This window comes from Scyliorhinus torazame, chromosome 5 (genome assembly GCF_047496885.1).
Source record: "Scyliorhinus torazame isolate Kashiwa2021f chromosome 5, sScyTor2.1, whole genome shotgun sequence".
Lineage (NCBI taxonomy): Eukaryota > Metazoa > Chordata > Chondrichthyes > Carcharhiniformes > Scyliorhinidae > Scyliorhinus > Scyliorhinus torazame.
The window spans coordinates 90,281,146-90,296,050 of NC_092711.1; the positions used below are offsets into that span (position 1 = coordinate 90,281,146).

Here is a 14,905-nt window from a genome sequence, read left to right on the forward strand (position 1 = left end):
ATTGTTATTTTGTAACGTTTCTCTGAAAGTCTTAAAAGTTATATTCTGTTCAAGTCACAATATAAATTCGAGTTATTGTCACTGCCCTCGGCATATATTCTGTCCCATAAATAAGAATTTGTAACTCAGAGGGAAAGTCTGTCATGAAGACATTACAAAAATGTTGCCCCCAACAATGATGGCGACTGAGCCTGCGCTCTGCTGCTCGTGCCCCAAAAAAGATGGTGGGTGCGGGTGCGCGTGCGCACTTCTGCCAGTGAGCCAAATAACGAGGGCGCATGCGCACCGCTGCCAGTGCCAAATAAAGATGGCGGGTGCACAGGCTCGTATGTAACAAAGCTGCAGCCTCCGCCCAGATCCCCAGGTACCGGTGGTTTATTTTGTCAGATGTTCAGTTCATATAACATGTTTACGAAGCGTGCCTAACAACCCGCATGATCCAGCTCCCTCCGTCCCGCCATTCCCACCTTCACGGATTGTGGATCCGAGAAAGAAACTTTTCTGCGTCGCCATTAATCACACTGCGCATGCTTCACTCGGCCCAGTCCCGCCCCTGATTCACTCCGATTGGCTGGAGGACCTGTCACTTCCAACCCCCCCCCCCTCCAGGACCCGTCCACTCTTCTATTGGTCGCGCGATGCCGTCAATCATTGTCCGGGAATTATGAGGGGTCAGGTGAGAGGTCAGTGTTGGGGGCGGGGTTTACAAATCCCGAGTGCGGCCCCAGAGCTGAACAATGAACATTCTCCACTCTCACTGTCCACCACTTCCGGCTTCTCTCCACAAACAACCTCCTGGAGACCAGGGGGGAGACACTGACCCAGTGACAATGTCACTTCATTAGTCACCCAGAGAGACAGGAAAATGTTCTGGGGACATTACATTAATAAAATCTGGAATTTAAAGTTCGTTTCAGTGATGGTGACTGAGGGTCACTGAGAAAATCTCCAATGTCACTGGATTAGGTCAAAAAGGCAGAAAGTAGGAAACTAGTTAGTTTAAAGTCTGTTGTTGGAAAACTGTTAGAATCTATTATTGAGGAAGCAGTATCTGGACATTTGGAAAGTCAAACTGCAATCCATCAGAGTCAGCGTGGTTTTGTGAAGGGTATATCGTGTTTGACTCATTTCTTGCAGTTCTTGGAAGATGTAACAAGCCAAGTGGATAATGGGGTCCTGTCGATGTATTTTGACTCCCAGAATACATTTGATAAAGTGTCACATAAAAGGTAATAATAAAGGTAAAATCCCACGGGGTTGAGAGATATTAGCTTGGATAGAGGATTGGCTAACCAACAGACAACAGAGAGTGGGGTGAGATTTATTGACACATGTACTGAAGAAAAATGTTTTTACCCAGAGGGTGGCGAGGGTCTGGAATGCACTGCCGAGGAGGGTGGGAGAGACGGTTGTCTCACATCCTCTAAAAAAGTACCTGGATGAAGACTGGCACGTCATAACATTAAAGGCTATGAGCCATGTGCTGGCAAATGGGATTAGGTAGGTGGGTCAAGTTTATCATGTGTTAGTGCAAACTCGATGGACCGAGGGGCCTCTCCTGCACTGGGAAATAAATGAAATGAAAATTGCTTATTGTCACAAGTAGGCTTCAAATGAAGTTACTGTGAAAAGCCCCTAGTCGCCACATTCTGGCGCTTGTTTGGGGAGGCTGGTACGGAAATTGAACCGTGCTGCTGGCCTGCCCAGTGTGCTAAACCAGCCCCTCTGTGTTGCTGATGATACAAAGTTCAGTGGCATCACAGACAGCATAGATGATTGCATTATATTGCACGTCTGGGAGGTGAGTAGTTAGTTTAAAAGCCTTACCTTTACAGGAGCAGCCCTTTGGATTTCGGCGGCAGCGGTGCGCAGGGGCCTTCTTGGAGGTGAGTAGTGAATTTAAAAGCACTTACCTTTACAGGAGCAGCCCTTTGGATTTCGGCGGCAGCGGTGCGCAGGGGCCTTCTGGGAGGTGAGTAGTTAGTTTAAAAGCACTTACCTTTACAGGAGCAGCCCTTTGGATTTCGGCGGCAGCGGTGCGCAGGGGCCTTCTGGGAGGTGAGTAGTTAGTTTAAAAGCCTTACCTTTACAGGAGCAGCCCTTTGGATTTCGGCGGGAACCGGAAGTTCGACCTCTGGCAAGTCCCCCCCCCCCAACCAATAAATTCTGGTGGAGAGGAAACCCGAGACACTACACGTGTAGTGTCTCCCACCCGCCCTCCTCCTCTAACCTAATAATAAGACCCATTGGTGTAAGGTAAGTGCCATATTATATTATTATATTATTAGCATTGTGCAGGTCAAGGATTGGAGGTGGAGGAGCAGTCTCTGTCAGCGAGAGAACCTGAGAACATCTCAGAAGGTAAGCAAGTGATTTTTACTTTTATACCTGTTTTTCAAATTGTGTGTGTCGGGGGGAAACTGAAGTGACATCACAGAAAAGCTGTGACCTGAGTGGCTGGTTGGGATTCTAACCTAAATTTTTTTGAGTATTTGGGAACTAATTAAACATAATAACTTAATTATAATTTAGAGGATATCTAAGCCAGAGATCGGAGAATATTATAGTTAGCTATCGCATTTCTATTAGAAATCTATTGCTAGGAAACAGATAGTTGACAGTAACTTTGAAATTTAAAAAAAGTATTTAAAAAAAAAAAGACAAATTTTAATTTTAATTAATTGACGCAATGTCAGTTAGAGGGGTGCTGTGCTCTGACTGTGAGATGTGGCAGGTCCGGGAGGCTTCCAGCGTCCCGGATGGCTTCATCTGCAGAAAGTGCACCCAACTGCAGCTCCTCACAGACCGCATGGTTCGGTTGGAGCAGCAATTGGATGCACTTAGGAGCATGCAGGTGGCGGAAAGCGTCATAGATCGCAGTTATGTAAGTGTGGTCACACCCAAGGTGCAGGCAGAGAAATGGGTGACCACCAGAAAGGGCAGGCAGTCAGTGCAGGAATCCCCTGTGGTTGTCCCCCTCTCGAACAGATATACCCCTTTGGATACTGTCGGGGGGGATAGCCTATCAGGGGAAAACAGCAGCAGCCAGAGCAGTGGCACCACGGCTGGCTCTGATGTTCAGAAGGGAGGGTCAAAGCGCAGAAGAGTAATAGTTATAGGGGACTCTATAGTCAGGGGCACAGATAGGCGCTTCTGTGGACGTGAAAGAGACTCCAGGATGGTATGTTGCCTCCCTGGTGCCAGGGTCCAGGATGTCTCCGAACGGGTAGAGGGAATCCTGAAGGGGGAGGGCAAACAGGCAGAGGTCGTTGTACATATTGGTACTAACGACATAGGCAGGAAGGGGCATGAGGTCCTGCAGCAGGAGTTCAGGGAGCTAGGCAGAAAGTTAAAAGACAGGACCTCGAGGGTTGTAATCTCGGGATTACTCCCTGTGCCACGTGCCAGTGAGGCTAGAAATAGGAAGATAGAGCAGACAAACACGTGGCTAAACAGCTGGTGTAGGAGGGAGGGTTTCTGTTATCTGGACCACTGGGAGCTCTTCCGGGGCAGGTGTGACCTGTATAAGATGGACGGGTTGCATCTAAACCGGAGAGGCATAAATATCCTGGCCGCGAGGTTTGCTAGTGTCACACGGGAGGGTTTAAACTAGTATGGCAGGGGGGTGGGCACGGGAGCAATAGGTCAGAAGGTGAGAGCATTGAGGGAGAACTAGGGAATAGGGACAGTGTGGCTCTGAGGCAGCGAAGACGGGGAGAAGTTGCTGAACACAGCGGGTCTGGTGGCCTGAAGTGCATATGTTTTAATGCAAGGAGCATTACGGGTAAGGCAGATGAACTTAGAGCTTGGATTACTACTTGGAACTATGATGTTGTTGCCATTACAGAGACCTGGTTGAGGGAAGGGCAGGATTGGCAGCTAAACGTTCCAGGATTTAGATGTTTCAGGCGGGATAGAGGGGGATGTAAAAGGGGAGGCGGAGTTGCGCTACTTGTTCAGGAGAGTATCACAGCTATACAGCGAGAGGACACCTCAGAGGGCAGTGAGGCTATATGGGTAGAGATCAGGAATAAGAAGGGTGCAGTCACAATGTTGGGGGTATACTACAGGCCTCCCAACAGCCAGCGGGAGATAGAGGAGCAGATAGGTAGACAGATTTTGGAAAAGAGTAAAAACAACAGGGTTGTGGTGATGGGAGACTTCAACTTCCCCAATATTGACTGGGACTCACTTAGTGCCAGGGGCTTAGACGGGGCAGAGTTTGTAAGGAGCATCCAGGAGGGCTTCTTAAAACAATATGTAAACAGTCCAACTAGGGAAGGGGCGGTACTGGACCTGGTATTGGGGAATGAGCCCGGCCAGGTGGTAGATGTTTCAGTAGGGGAGCATTTCGGTAACAGTGACCACAATTCAGTAAGTTTTAAAGTACTGGTGGACAAGGATAAGAGTGGTCCGAGGATGAATGTGCTAAATTGGGGGAAGGCTAATTATAACAATATTAGGCGGGAACTGAAGAACATAGATTGGGGGCGGATGTTTGAGGGCAAATCAACATCTGACATGTGGGAGGCTTTTAAGTGTCAGTTGAAAGGAATACAGGACAGGCATGTTCCTGTGAGGAAGAAAGATAAATACGGCAATTTTCGGGAACCTTGGATGACGAGTGATATTGTAGGCCTCGTCAAAAAGAAAAAGGAGGCATTTGTCAGGGCTAAAAGGCTGGGAACAGACGAAGCCTGTGTGGCATATAAGGAAAGTAGGAAGGAACTTAAGCAAGGAGTCAGGAGGGCTAGAAGGGGTCATGAAAAGGCATTGGCAAATAGGGTTAAGGAAAATCCCAAGGCTTTTTACACTTACATAAAAAGCAAGAGGGTAGCCAGGGAAAGGGTTGGCCCACTGAAGGATAGGCAAGGGAATCTATGTGTGGAGCCAGAGGAAATGGGCGAGGTACTAAATGAATACTTTGCATCAGTATTCACCAAAGAGAAGGAATTGGTAGATGTTGAGTCTGGAGAAGGGGGTGTAGATAGCCTGGGTCACATTGTGATCCAAAAAGACGAGGTGTTGGGTGTCTTAAAAAATATTAAGGTAGATAAGTCCCCAGGGCCGGATGGGATCTACCCCAGAATACTGAAGGAGGCTGGAGAGGAAATTGCTGAGGCCTTGACAGAAATCTTTGGATCCTCGCTGTCTTCAGGGGATGTCCCGGAGGACTGGAGAATAGCCAATGTTGTTCCTCTGTTTAAGAAGGGTGGCAGGGATAATCCCGGGAACTACAGGCCGGTGAGCCTTACTTCAGTGGTAGGGAAATTACTGGAGAGAATTCTTCGAGACAGGATCTACTCCCATTTGGAAGCAAATGGACGTATTAGTGAGAGGCAGCACGGTTTTGTGAAGGGGAGGTCGTGTCTCACTAACTTGATAGAGTTTTTCGAGGAGGTCACTAAGATGATTGATGCAGGTAGGGCAGTAGATGTTGTCTATATGGACTTCAGTAAGGCCTTTGACAAGGTCCCTCATGGTAGACTAGTACAAAAGGTGAAGTCACACGGGATCAGGGGTGAACTGGCAAGGTGGATACAGAACTGGCTAGGCCATAGAAGGCAGAGGGTAGCAATGGAGGGATGCTTTTCTAATTGGAGGGCTGTGACCAGTGGTGTTCCACAGGGATCAGTGCTGGGACCTTTGCTCTTTGTAGTATATATAAATGATTTGGAGGAAAATGTAACTGGTCTGATTAGTAAGTTTGCAGACGACACAAAGGTTGGTGGAATTGCGGATAGCGATGAGGACTGTCTGAGGATACAGCAGGATTTAGATTGTCTGGAGACTTGGGCGGAGAGATGGCAGATGGAGTTTAACCTGGACAAATGTGAGGTAATGCATTTTGGAAGGGCTAATGCAGGTAGGGAATATACAGTGAATGGTAGAACCCTCAAGAGTATTGAAAGTCAAAGAGATCTAGGAGTACAGGTCCACAGATCACTGAAAGGGGCTACACAGGTGGAGAAGGTAGTCAAGAAGGCATACGGCATGCTTGCCTTCATTGGCCGGGGCATTGAGTATAAGAATTGGCAAGTCATGTTGCAGCTGTATAGAACCTTAGTTAGGCCACACTTGGAGTATAGTGTTCAATTCTGGTCGCCACACTACCAGAAGGATGTGGAGGCTTTAGAGAGGGTGCAGAAGAGATTTACCAGAATGTTGCCTGGTATGGAGGGCATAAGCTATGAGGAGCGGTTGAATAAACTCGGTTTGTTCTCACTGGAACGAAGGAGGTTGAGGGGCGACCTGATAGAGGTATACAAAATTATGAGGGGCATTGACAGAGTGGATAGTCAGAGGCTTTTCCCCAGGGTAGAGGGGTCAATTACTAGGGGGCATAGGTTTAAGGTGAGAGGGGCAAAGTTTAGAGTAGATGTACGAGGCAAGTTTTTTACGCAGAGGGTAGTGGGTGCCTGTTACTCACTACCGGAGGAGGTAGTGGAGGCAGGGACGATAGGGACATTTAAGGGGCATCTTGACAAATATATGAATAGGATGGGAATAGAAGGATACGGACCCAGGAAGTGTAGAAGATTGTAGTTTAGTCGGGCAGTATGGTCGGCACGGGCTTGGAGGGCCGAAGGGCCTGTTCCTGTGCTGTACATTTCTTTGTTCTTTGTTCTTTGTTCTTTGATATTGACAGACAAGGTCAATGGGCAAGATTGTGGTAATGTAAACATGTGTGAGGTTATCTGTTTGGAACCAAAAAAGGATAGAACTGAGTACTTTCTAAATGGAAAGATGTTAAGTACAGTGGATGTCCAAAGAGATTTGGGGTTCATAGAATCTATGGCACGGAGACCGGCCCTTCAGCCCAAACCGGTCCATGCCAACCAAAAAGCTCATCTAGGTCAATCCCATTTGCCTGCATTTGGCCCATATCCCTCTGAACCTTTCCTAACCATGTATCTGTCCAAATGCCTTTACAATCTTGTCAATGTCCCTGCCTCAACTACTTCCTCCAGCAGCTCATTCCGTACCATCCTCTGTGTAAAACCATTGCTCCTTAGGTTCCCATTAATTCTTTCCCCTCTGAACTTAAACCAAAGCCCTCTAGTTCTCGATTCCCCAACCCTGAGAAAAAGACTGAGTGTATTCACCCTGTCCACGCCTCTCATGATCTTATACATCTCGATAAGATCACCCCTCAGTCTCCTACGCTCCAAAGATAAAGGTCCTGGCCTGTCCAATCTCTCCCTTTCACTCAGTCTCTTGAGTCCTGGCAATATCCTTGTAAATCTCTTCTTCACTCTCTCCAGTTTAATAACATCTTTCCCACAGCAAGGCGACCAAAACTGAACACAATACTCCAGGTGCGACCTCACCCACGTCCTGTACAACTGCAACATAACTTCCCAACTTGTATACTCAGTGCCCTGACTGATGAAGGTCAGCACGCCAAAAGCCGTCTTCAGAGAATTTATAGTGCAGAAGGAGGCTATTCGGCCCATCGAGTCTGCACCGGCCCTTACAAAAAGCACCCTACTCAAGCCCACTTATCTACCCTATCCCCGTAACCCAGTAACTCCCACTTAACCTTTTTTTTGGACACTAAGGGCAATTTAGCAAGGCCAGTCCACCGAACCCGCACATCTTTAGACTGTGGGAGGAAACTAGAGAACACACGCAGACACGGGGAGAACGTGCATACTCTGCACAGACAGTGACCCAGCTGGGAATCGAACTGGGGACCCTGGAGCTGTGAAGCAACTGTGATAACCACTGTGCTACCGTGCTGCCCTATCTACCTGTGACTCCACCTTTAGAGAACCGTGCACCTGAACTCCAAGATCCTTCTGTTCCATGATACACCCTCAGGCCCTACCATTCACTGTGAAAGTCCTACCTTGATTTCTGAAATGCAATTCCTCACACTTATCTGTATTGAATTCCATTTGCCATTTCTCGGCCCACTTTCCCAGCTGATCAAGAGCCTGCTGCAATTTTTGATAACCTTCCTCACTGCTGACAATACCACCTATTTTAGTGTCATCTGCAAACTTACTGATCATGTCATAGATGTCATAGAATTTACCATGCAGAAGGAGGCCATTCGGCCCATCGAGTCTGCACCAGCTCTTGGAAAGAGCACCCCGCCCAAGGTCAACACCCCCACCCTATCCCCATAACCCAGTAATCCCACCCATCACGACGGGCAATTTTGGACACTAAGGGCAATTTATCATGGCCAATCCACCTAACCTGCACATCTTTGGACTGTGGGAGGAAACCGGAGCACCCGGAGGAAACCCACACACACACGGGGAGGATGTGCAGACTCCGCACAGACAGTGACCCAAGCCCCAACAGCACGGTAGCATTGTGGACAGCACAATTGCTTCACAGCTCCAGGGTCCCAGGTTCGATTCCGGCTTGGGTCACTGTCTGTGCGGAGTCTGCACATCCTCCCCGTGTGTGCGTGGGTTTCCTCCCACAGTCCAAAGCTGTGCAGGTTAGGTGGATTGGCCATGATAAATTGCCCTTAGTGCCCAAAATTGCCCTTCGTGTTGGGTGGGGTTACTGGGTTATGGGGATAGGGTGGAGGTGTTGACCTTGGGTAGGGTGCTCTTTCCAAGAGCTGGTGCAGACTCGATGGGCCAAATGGCCTCCTTCTGCACTGGAAATTCTATGAATGTCTTGTACATTCTCATCCAAATCGTTGATTATAGATATAAACAGCAATCTCCTAGTTACTGATCTCCGAGTTACTCCCTACTTAGTTAATTACTCCAGTTTCTCAAATTTAGAACAGATTCCCAACAAGCCAATCAGCTTTACTCTGAGGTAAGTTATTTATATTTACTGTTCAAAGCTCCTCCTCCCCGGATTCGGGCCAAATCCGCTCTCTGCCGAATAGGCCGTGAATCCCTGAGGTAAGTTATTTATATTTACTGTTCCGAAGCTGCTCCAGCCTGAGTTTGCACCAACTCCACTCCCTGCGTTCGTGAGATTCATACCTGGGTGTCTGGAAAATCGTTAGGACAGTAACTGTCCTGTTAGGTAATGAGTCATTTTGCTTCCCAATTGGCCGAGGAAGGCAGTGTGTCACAAGGATGGATGTGTTGACCGATTAATGGCTGGAGGATGGGGGCAGATCATGTGATCAAACCTCCAGGAATACGTTTAATCAAAGTTGGAAGGAGAGAATGTTGTGAATTTCTATCCTAAACTGACTGTGAGGTTTCTGTAAATTTACAGGATACTGGAAGTAGAGGTTTAACAGACAGGAAATGCAAACCAAACGTCACATCGCGATCTGACAGAGTCACTTGATTCATTAGAAACTGAATTTCAGCAGCATCTGGGTGTGGAAGGTAAAAGGTTTGACTGTTCTGTCTGTGAGGGAAGATTTCAGGTCTCAGTGTAACTGGAAAAGCCCAGAGATTCACAAACCCTGGTTCGACCAAACCTGGAGAACTGTGTTCAGTTCTGGGCAACAAACCTGAGGAAGGATAGAATGGCCTCGGAGGGAGTGTAGCACAGATTTACCTGAGTGATATCTGAACCCCCTGGGGTTAAATTACAAAACTAGATTACACAAAGGAGTCAGAGACATGATGGCACAGAGAAAGGCATTCGGCCCATTGAGTCCATGCTAGCTCTCTGGAGCAATCCAGTCAGTGCCATTCTCCTGCTCTATCCCTGTATCCTCGCAGGTTTATTTCCCTCAGATGTCTATCCAATTTCCTTTTGAAATCAAATCGTTCATTGTGTCTATTTTCAAACTCCCTCATAGGCAGCAAGTTTCAGGTCATTGCCACTCGCTGTGTAAAAACATAAATCTCATATCACCTCATATCTCCTGTACCTTTGACATACAAACTCGGAACAGGCCACTCGGCCCCTCGGGCCTGCTCAGCATTGAATAAGATTGCAGCTGATCTCATTCTAACGTTAACTCCACATTCCTGCCTACCCCTGATGACCTTTCACCCCCCTTGCTCATCAAGAATCTATCCAGCTCTGCCTTAAAAATATTCAAGGACTCTGCTTCCGCTGCCTTTTAAGGACGTGATTTCCAAAGTCTTCCAACCCTCAAGAGAATAAAAAATCCTCATCTCCATCTGAAATGGGTGACCCCTTATTTTGCAACAGTGATGTTCTCGATTCTCCCACAAGAGGAAACATCCTCTCCACATCCACCCTGTCAAAACCCCTCAGGATCTTATATAGATCAATCCAGGTTTTACCCAAAACTTTACATCTTTGTCCCTGGTTCTTGGACGATCAGTGAATGGAAACAAAGTTTCTTTGTACACCTGATAGAAATCTGGCATAATCTTGAGTTCCTGAATCAAATCTCCCCTCAACCTCCTTTGCTGGAACCATTCTGGTAAATCTCCTCTGCACTTTCTCCAAGAACCTTCAGATCCTTCCTGAAAAGTGGTGACCAGAGCTTTATAAAGATTCATCGAATAGAATTGGAATCATAGAATTCCTACAGTGCAGGAGGCCACTCAGCCCATCGAGTCTGCACTGATTCTCTGAAAGGGCACCCTGCCTCGGCCCACACTCCTACCCTGTCCCTGTAACCCCATAGCCCCACCTAACCTGCACATCCCTGGACACTAAGGAGCAATTTATCAAGGCCAATCCACCTAACTTTCCCTTCATTGGACTGTTAGAGGAAACCTGAGCACCGGGTGGAAACCCACGCAGACACTGGGAGGAAGTGCAGACCCCACACAGTCACCAAGGCCGGAATTGAACCCGGGTCCCTGGCGCTGAGAGGCAGCAGTGCTAATCACCATGCCACCAGAAGCATAGTTTTGATGTCAATATTACTGTTTATGAAGCTCAAGGTCGAATTTGCGTTGTCAACTATTCTCTTTAGTATGACTTGTAGATATACAAAATCCCTCTTCACCTCTTTCTCTCTCCTCCCAAAGAGGCCAGTTAGGTTTTTATGACAATCCAGCAGTTTTCATGGTCACTTTTTCCCAGTGCCGGCCCCACAAATGACCAGATTCATTCAGCTCAATTTCACAACCTGCCTTTGTGTTTTTGTGGGTTCTCTCACTCCCTATTTTCTGTTTTAAATCAGTTTCACAGGGTGTTCGAAGGGGAGGCTTCAAAGTCCGGAAACTCAAACCAAGCATCACATCAGGATCTGACAGAATCCTCAATTTATCATATCCTGAATATCATCGTACTTTGAACATGGAAGGAAAAAGCATCGTTCACAGTGCGGGGAAACGGTACACGTGTTGTGTGTGTGGACGGGGATTCAGTCGATCATCAGACCTCACAAGCCACAAATGCAGTCACACAGAGGAGAAACCGTGGAAATGTGCGGATTGTGGGAAAGGATTCACTTACCCATCCCAGCTGGAAACTCATCGACGCAGTCACACTGGGGAGAGACCATTCACCTGCTCCAAGTGTGGGAAGGGATTCACTCGGTCATCCGCTCTGTCCAGACACCAGCAAATTCACACTGGGGAGAGACCATTCACCTGCCCCAAGTGTGGGAAGGGATTCACTCAGTCATCCGCTCTGTCCAGACACCAGCAAATTCACACTGGGGAGAGACCATTCACCTGCCCAGAGTGTGAGAAGGGATTCAGTGATTCATCCAACCTGCAGAATCACCAGCGAATTCACACTGGGAAGAGGCCGTTCACCTGCTCAGAGTGTGGGAAGGGATTTGCTATTTTAGCCCACTTGCTGAGACACCAGAAAGTTCACACTGATGAGAGACCGTTTAAATGTCCAGACTGCGGGACGTGCTATAAAAGTTCTGGGGATCTGATGAGCCATCAACGTGTTCACACTGACGAGAGACCGTTCAGGTGCTCTCACTGCGGGACTGGGTTCAGACGATCATATCACCTCACTGTACATCAGCGAATTCACACTGAGGAGAGGCCATTCACCTGCGCCGAGTGTGGGAAGGGATTCACTCAGTCATCCGCTCTGTCCACACACCAGCGAGTTCACACTGGGGAGAGACCATTCACCTGCTCAGAGTGTGGGAAGGGATTCACTACTTCACCCAACCTGCTGAGACACCAACGAGGCCACAAGTAACCACAGTGATTGGATTTTGCTGTTCCTCACATTCAGGACTGAACCATATTCATTTGGGTCTCTTTCTGCTGATAACAAACTCCAGCCCATTTATAAGGGCTAATATTCTGGCTGAAAGTCAAGTAAATTGACTGAAGACCATAAGACATAGGAGCGGAAGTAAGGCCATTCGGCCCATCGAGTCCACTCCACCATTCAATCATGGCTGATTTCATCTCCATTTACCTGCTCTCTCTCCATAGCCCTTAATTCCTTGAGAAATCAAGAATTTATCAACTTCTGTCTTAAAGACACTCAACGTCCCGGCCTCCACCGCCCTCTGTGGAAATTAATTCCACAGACCCACCACTCTCTGGCTGAAGAAATTTCTCCTCATCTCTGTTCTAAAGTGACTCCCTTTTATTCTAAGGCTGTGCCCCCGGGTCCTAGTCTCCCCTGCTAATGGAAACAACTTCCCTACGTCCACCCTATCTAAGCCATTCATTATCTTGTAAGTTTCTATTAGATCTCCCCTCAACCTCTTAAACTCCAATGAATATAATCCCAGGATCCTCAGACGTTCATCGTATGTTAGGCCTACCATTCCTGGGATCATCTGTGTGAATCTCCGCTGTACCCGCTCCAGTGCCAGTATGTCCTTCCTGAGGTGTGGGGCCCAAAATTGCTCACAGTATTCTAAATGGGGCCTAACTAATGCTTTATAAAGCTTCAGAAGTACATCCCTGCCTTTATATTCCAAGCCTCTTGAGATAAATGACAACATTCCTTGCCCAGTGAAGCAGTAGAGGCTCCTTCATTAAATATTTTTAAGATAAAGATAGATAGTTTTTTGAAGAATAAAGGGATTAAGGGTTATGGTGTTCGGGCCGGAAAGTGGAGCTGAGTCCACAAAAGATCAGCCATGATCTCATTGAATGGTGGAGCAGGCTCGAGGGGCCAGATGGCCTACTCCTGCTCCTAGTTCTTATGTTCTTAAAACCCTGCTGATATTAGATCCGAGGGTGTCCAACAACCCAAATGGGTAAATTGGAACTCCGGGTAACTTGAAAGTGCCTTGGGAATGTATGCTGGCACAGTCTACAGCCGCGTAACTCTGTATTTAAACCCATGCTGTGCCTGCACCGTAAGCGTTTGACTGCGACAGTGTACAGGCAGTTTCAATTTTCCAATTTCCGTTCTGTATAGTGCTGCAATGGATCAGTGTGTTGCTCTTTACAAGAACCTGCCATGTGAATTTGACGAATAATCATATGAGAGAGTTCAGAGAGGTTCTTCTGGCTGTGTGGTCATTCTGCCTCTGCATTTTCTGATAAAATCATGTGAAAGTGATGGGCCGCCATGATCCAGCAGTGTGTGTGTGCGCGAGGGAGGGAGGCGGGGGGCGGGGGGGGCGCTTTACTAGGGAAACTAGAGAGCTGGGGAGGAACCGTAGGAAAAGAAATACAAAGAATTTGAAGTTAATTAATGTAACACTTTATTGCCAAATTCATACAGAGTATGTTCGGGAGAACGTCTGTTTCAAACTTTCACAAAGAGGATACAACAGCTTAGAAAGTAATTGAGAAATGAACACATGGGCTCTGAGCGGCCAGCACTATCTACACCTGTAACATACCAGGGAGCACATATAACTGCGACATAAAAGGAAGAAACATCTGAGCACAGGAGTGAGAACAGCTATTTATTAGCACATTAACTGAAACTAAAGTGAAAATCTAAGTTACGTTAACGGTATAACGATAACTCCCTCCCCAATACCAAAGTGGGTGAATCTGCACCCCATGGACTGTTAACGGATCAAGAAGATGGTTCACCACCACCTTCTCAAGGGCAATTATGGTTGGGCAACAAATGGTGGCCTTGCCAGCAAAACCGACATGCCGTAAAAATGAACAACAAAACAAAATCACGCAAGATGTCCAATTCATGATTCTTTTCAACTACAGATTACGAATCCAAACAGTCGCTTGGTCACACCGGACTTGAATATTGCTGAAAACACAGGTATGATTCCGAATATTCTGGATGTGCAAAATGGAAATCTTCAGCAGGATGTTTCTCTCTTCACAAAAAAACCTGGCATCATAAAATAAAAACCGCTTTCTTTAAGAGTGATCAAGAGAATATGTTTATTATTGTAATCCAGAGGTGCCTATAAACACTGAGGAAAATGAACGGCGGCCGAACGTCAACTGATCACTCGATCTGTATGAAAAATAATAGAATGAAGCAGATATTTAATGATCCGTTGCAGTTATCTAATTTCTTTTTAAATGAAACTTGTAGAAATGTGGACAGATGGTAGAGTGAATGGATTGAACCTTCTCACCTTCACCAGAGTGACTGCTGTGCTATAGCATATGCTGAAGACAAACAGGGTGATGAATGTGGAAGCGGTTGTCCCGATATTACCATTATCATCCCCGTCGTCTTCAATCCAGATGTGGCCTGTAATGTCTACGGAGATGGGAAAGTGGAAATGTATTTCAGTCGGTTATAATCCAAATGTTGTTCTACTTCCTCTTTTAGTTTCCTTAAGATGCAATTTGTTCTATAATTAAACTTTCAAACGGTATCAACATGCTAAGTTAATCTCTCTTATCAATACATACCTAATACTTAACACCACTGTATTCTATAAATATGTTCTGTTATGATCCTAGATCAGACCACCAGGGTTTTGGTATGATTCGGTTTAAAGTTTGCAAAGTTTCTTATCCCATGTACACCCCAAGCCATAAAAACCCACAGTCTTTGCACAAACAAATTAAGCATCACTCCACAAAGTCAAAGAAGTGTGGTTATTTGCAATACCTATCTTAATCAAAAACATTCAGAATCAACACATGGCACATTTGAATTAACAGGT

At 46.7% G+C, this 14,905-nt stretch overlaps 1 protein-coding gene across 1 annotated transcript; it reads left to right on the plus strand.

Moving 5' to 3' along the window:
* The first annotated feature begins 317 nt into the window (after positions 1–317).
* On the plus strand, positions 318–14,611 carry LOC140418896 (uncharacterized). The gene is made up of 3 exons (XM_072502555.1): positions 318–364; positions 11,051–12,032; positions 13,983–14,611. Exons 2-3 carry the CDS (start codon positions 11,167–11,169, stop codon positions 14,020–14,022), a joined length of 906 nt encoding a protein of 301 aa, XP_072358656.1. The 5' UTR covers positions 318–364; positions 11,051–11,166; the 3' UTR covers positions 14,023–14,611.
* Positions 14,612–14,905: the final 294 nt, after the last annotated feature.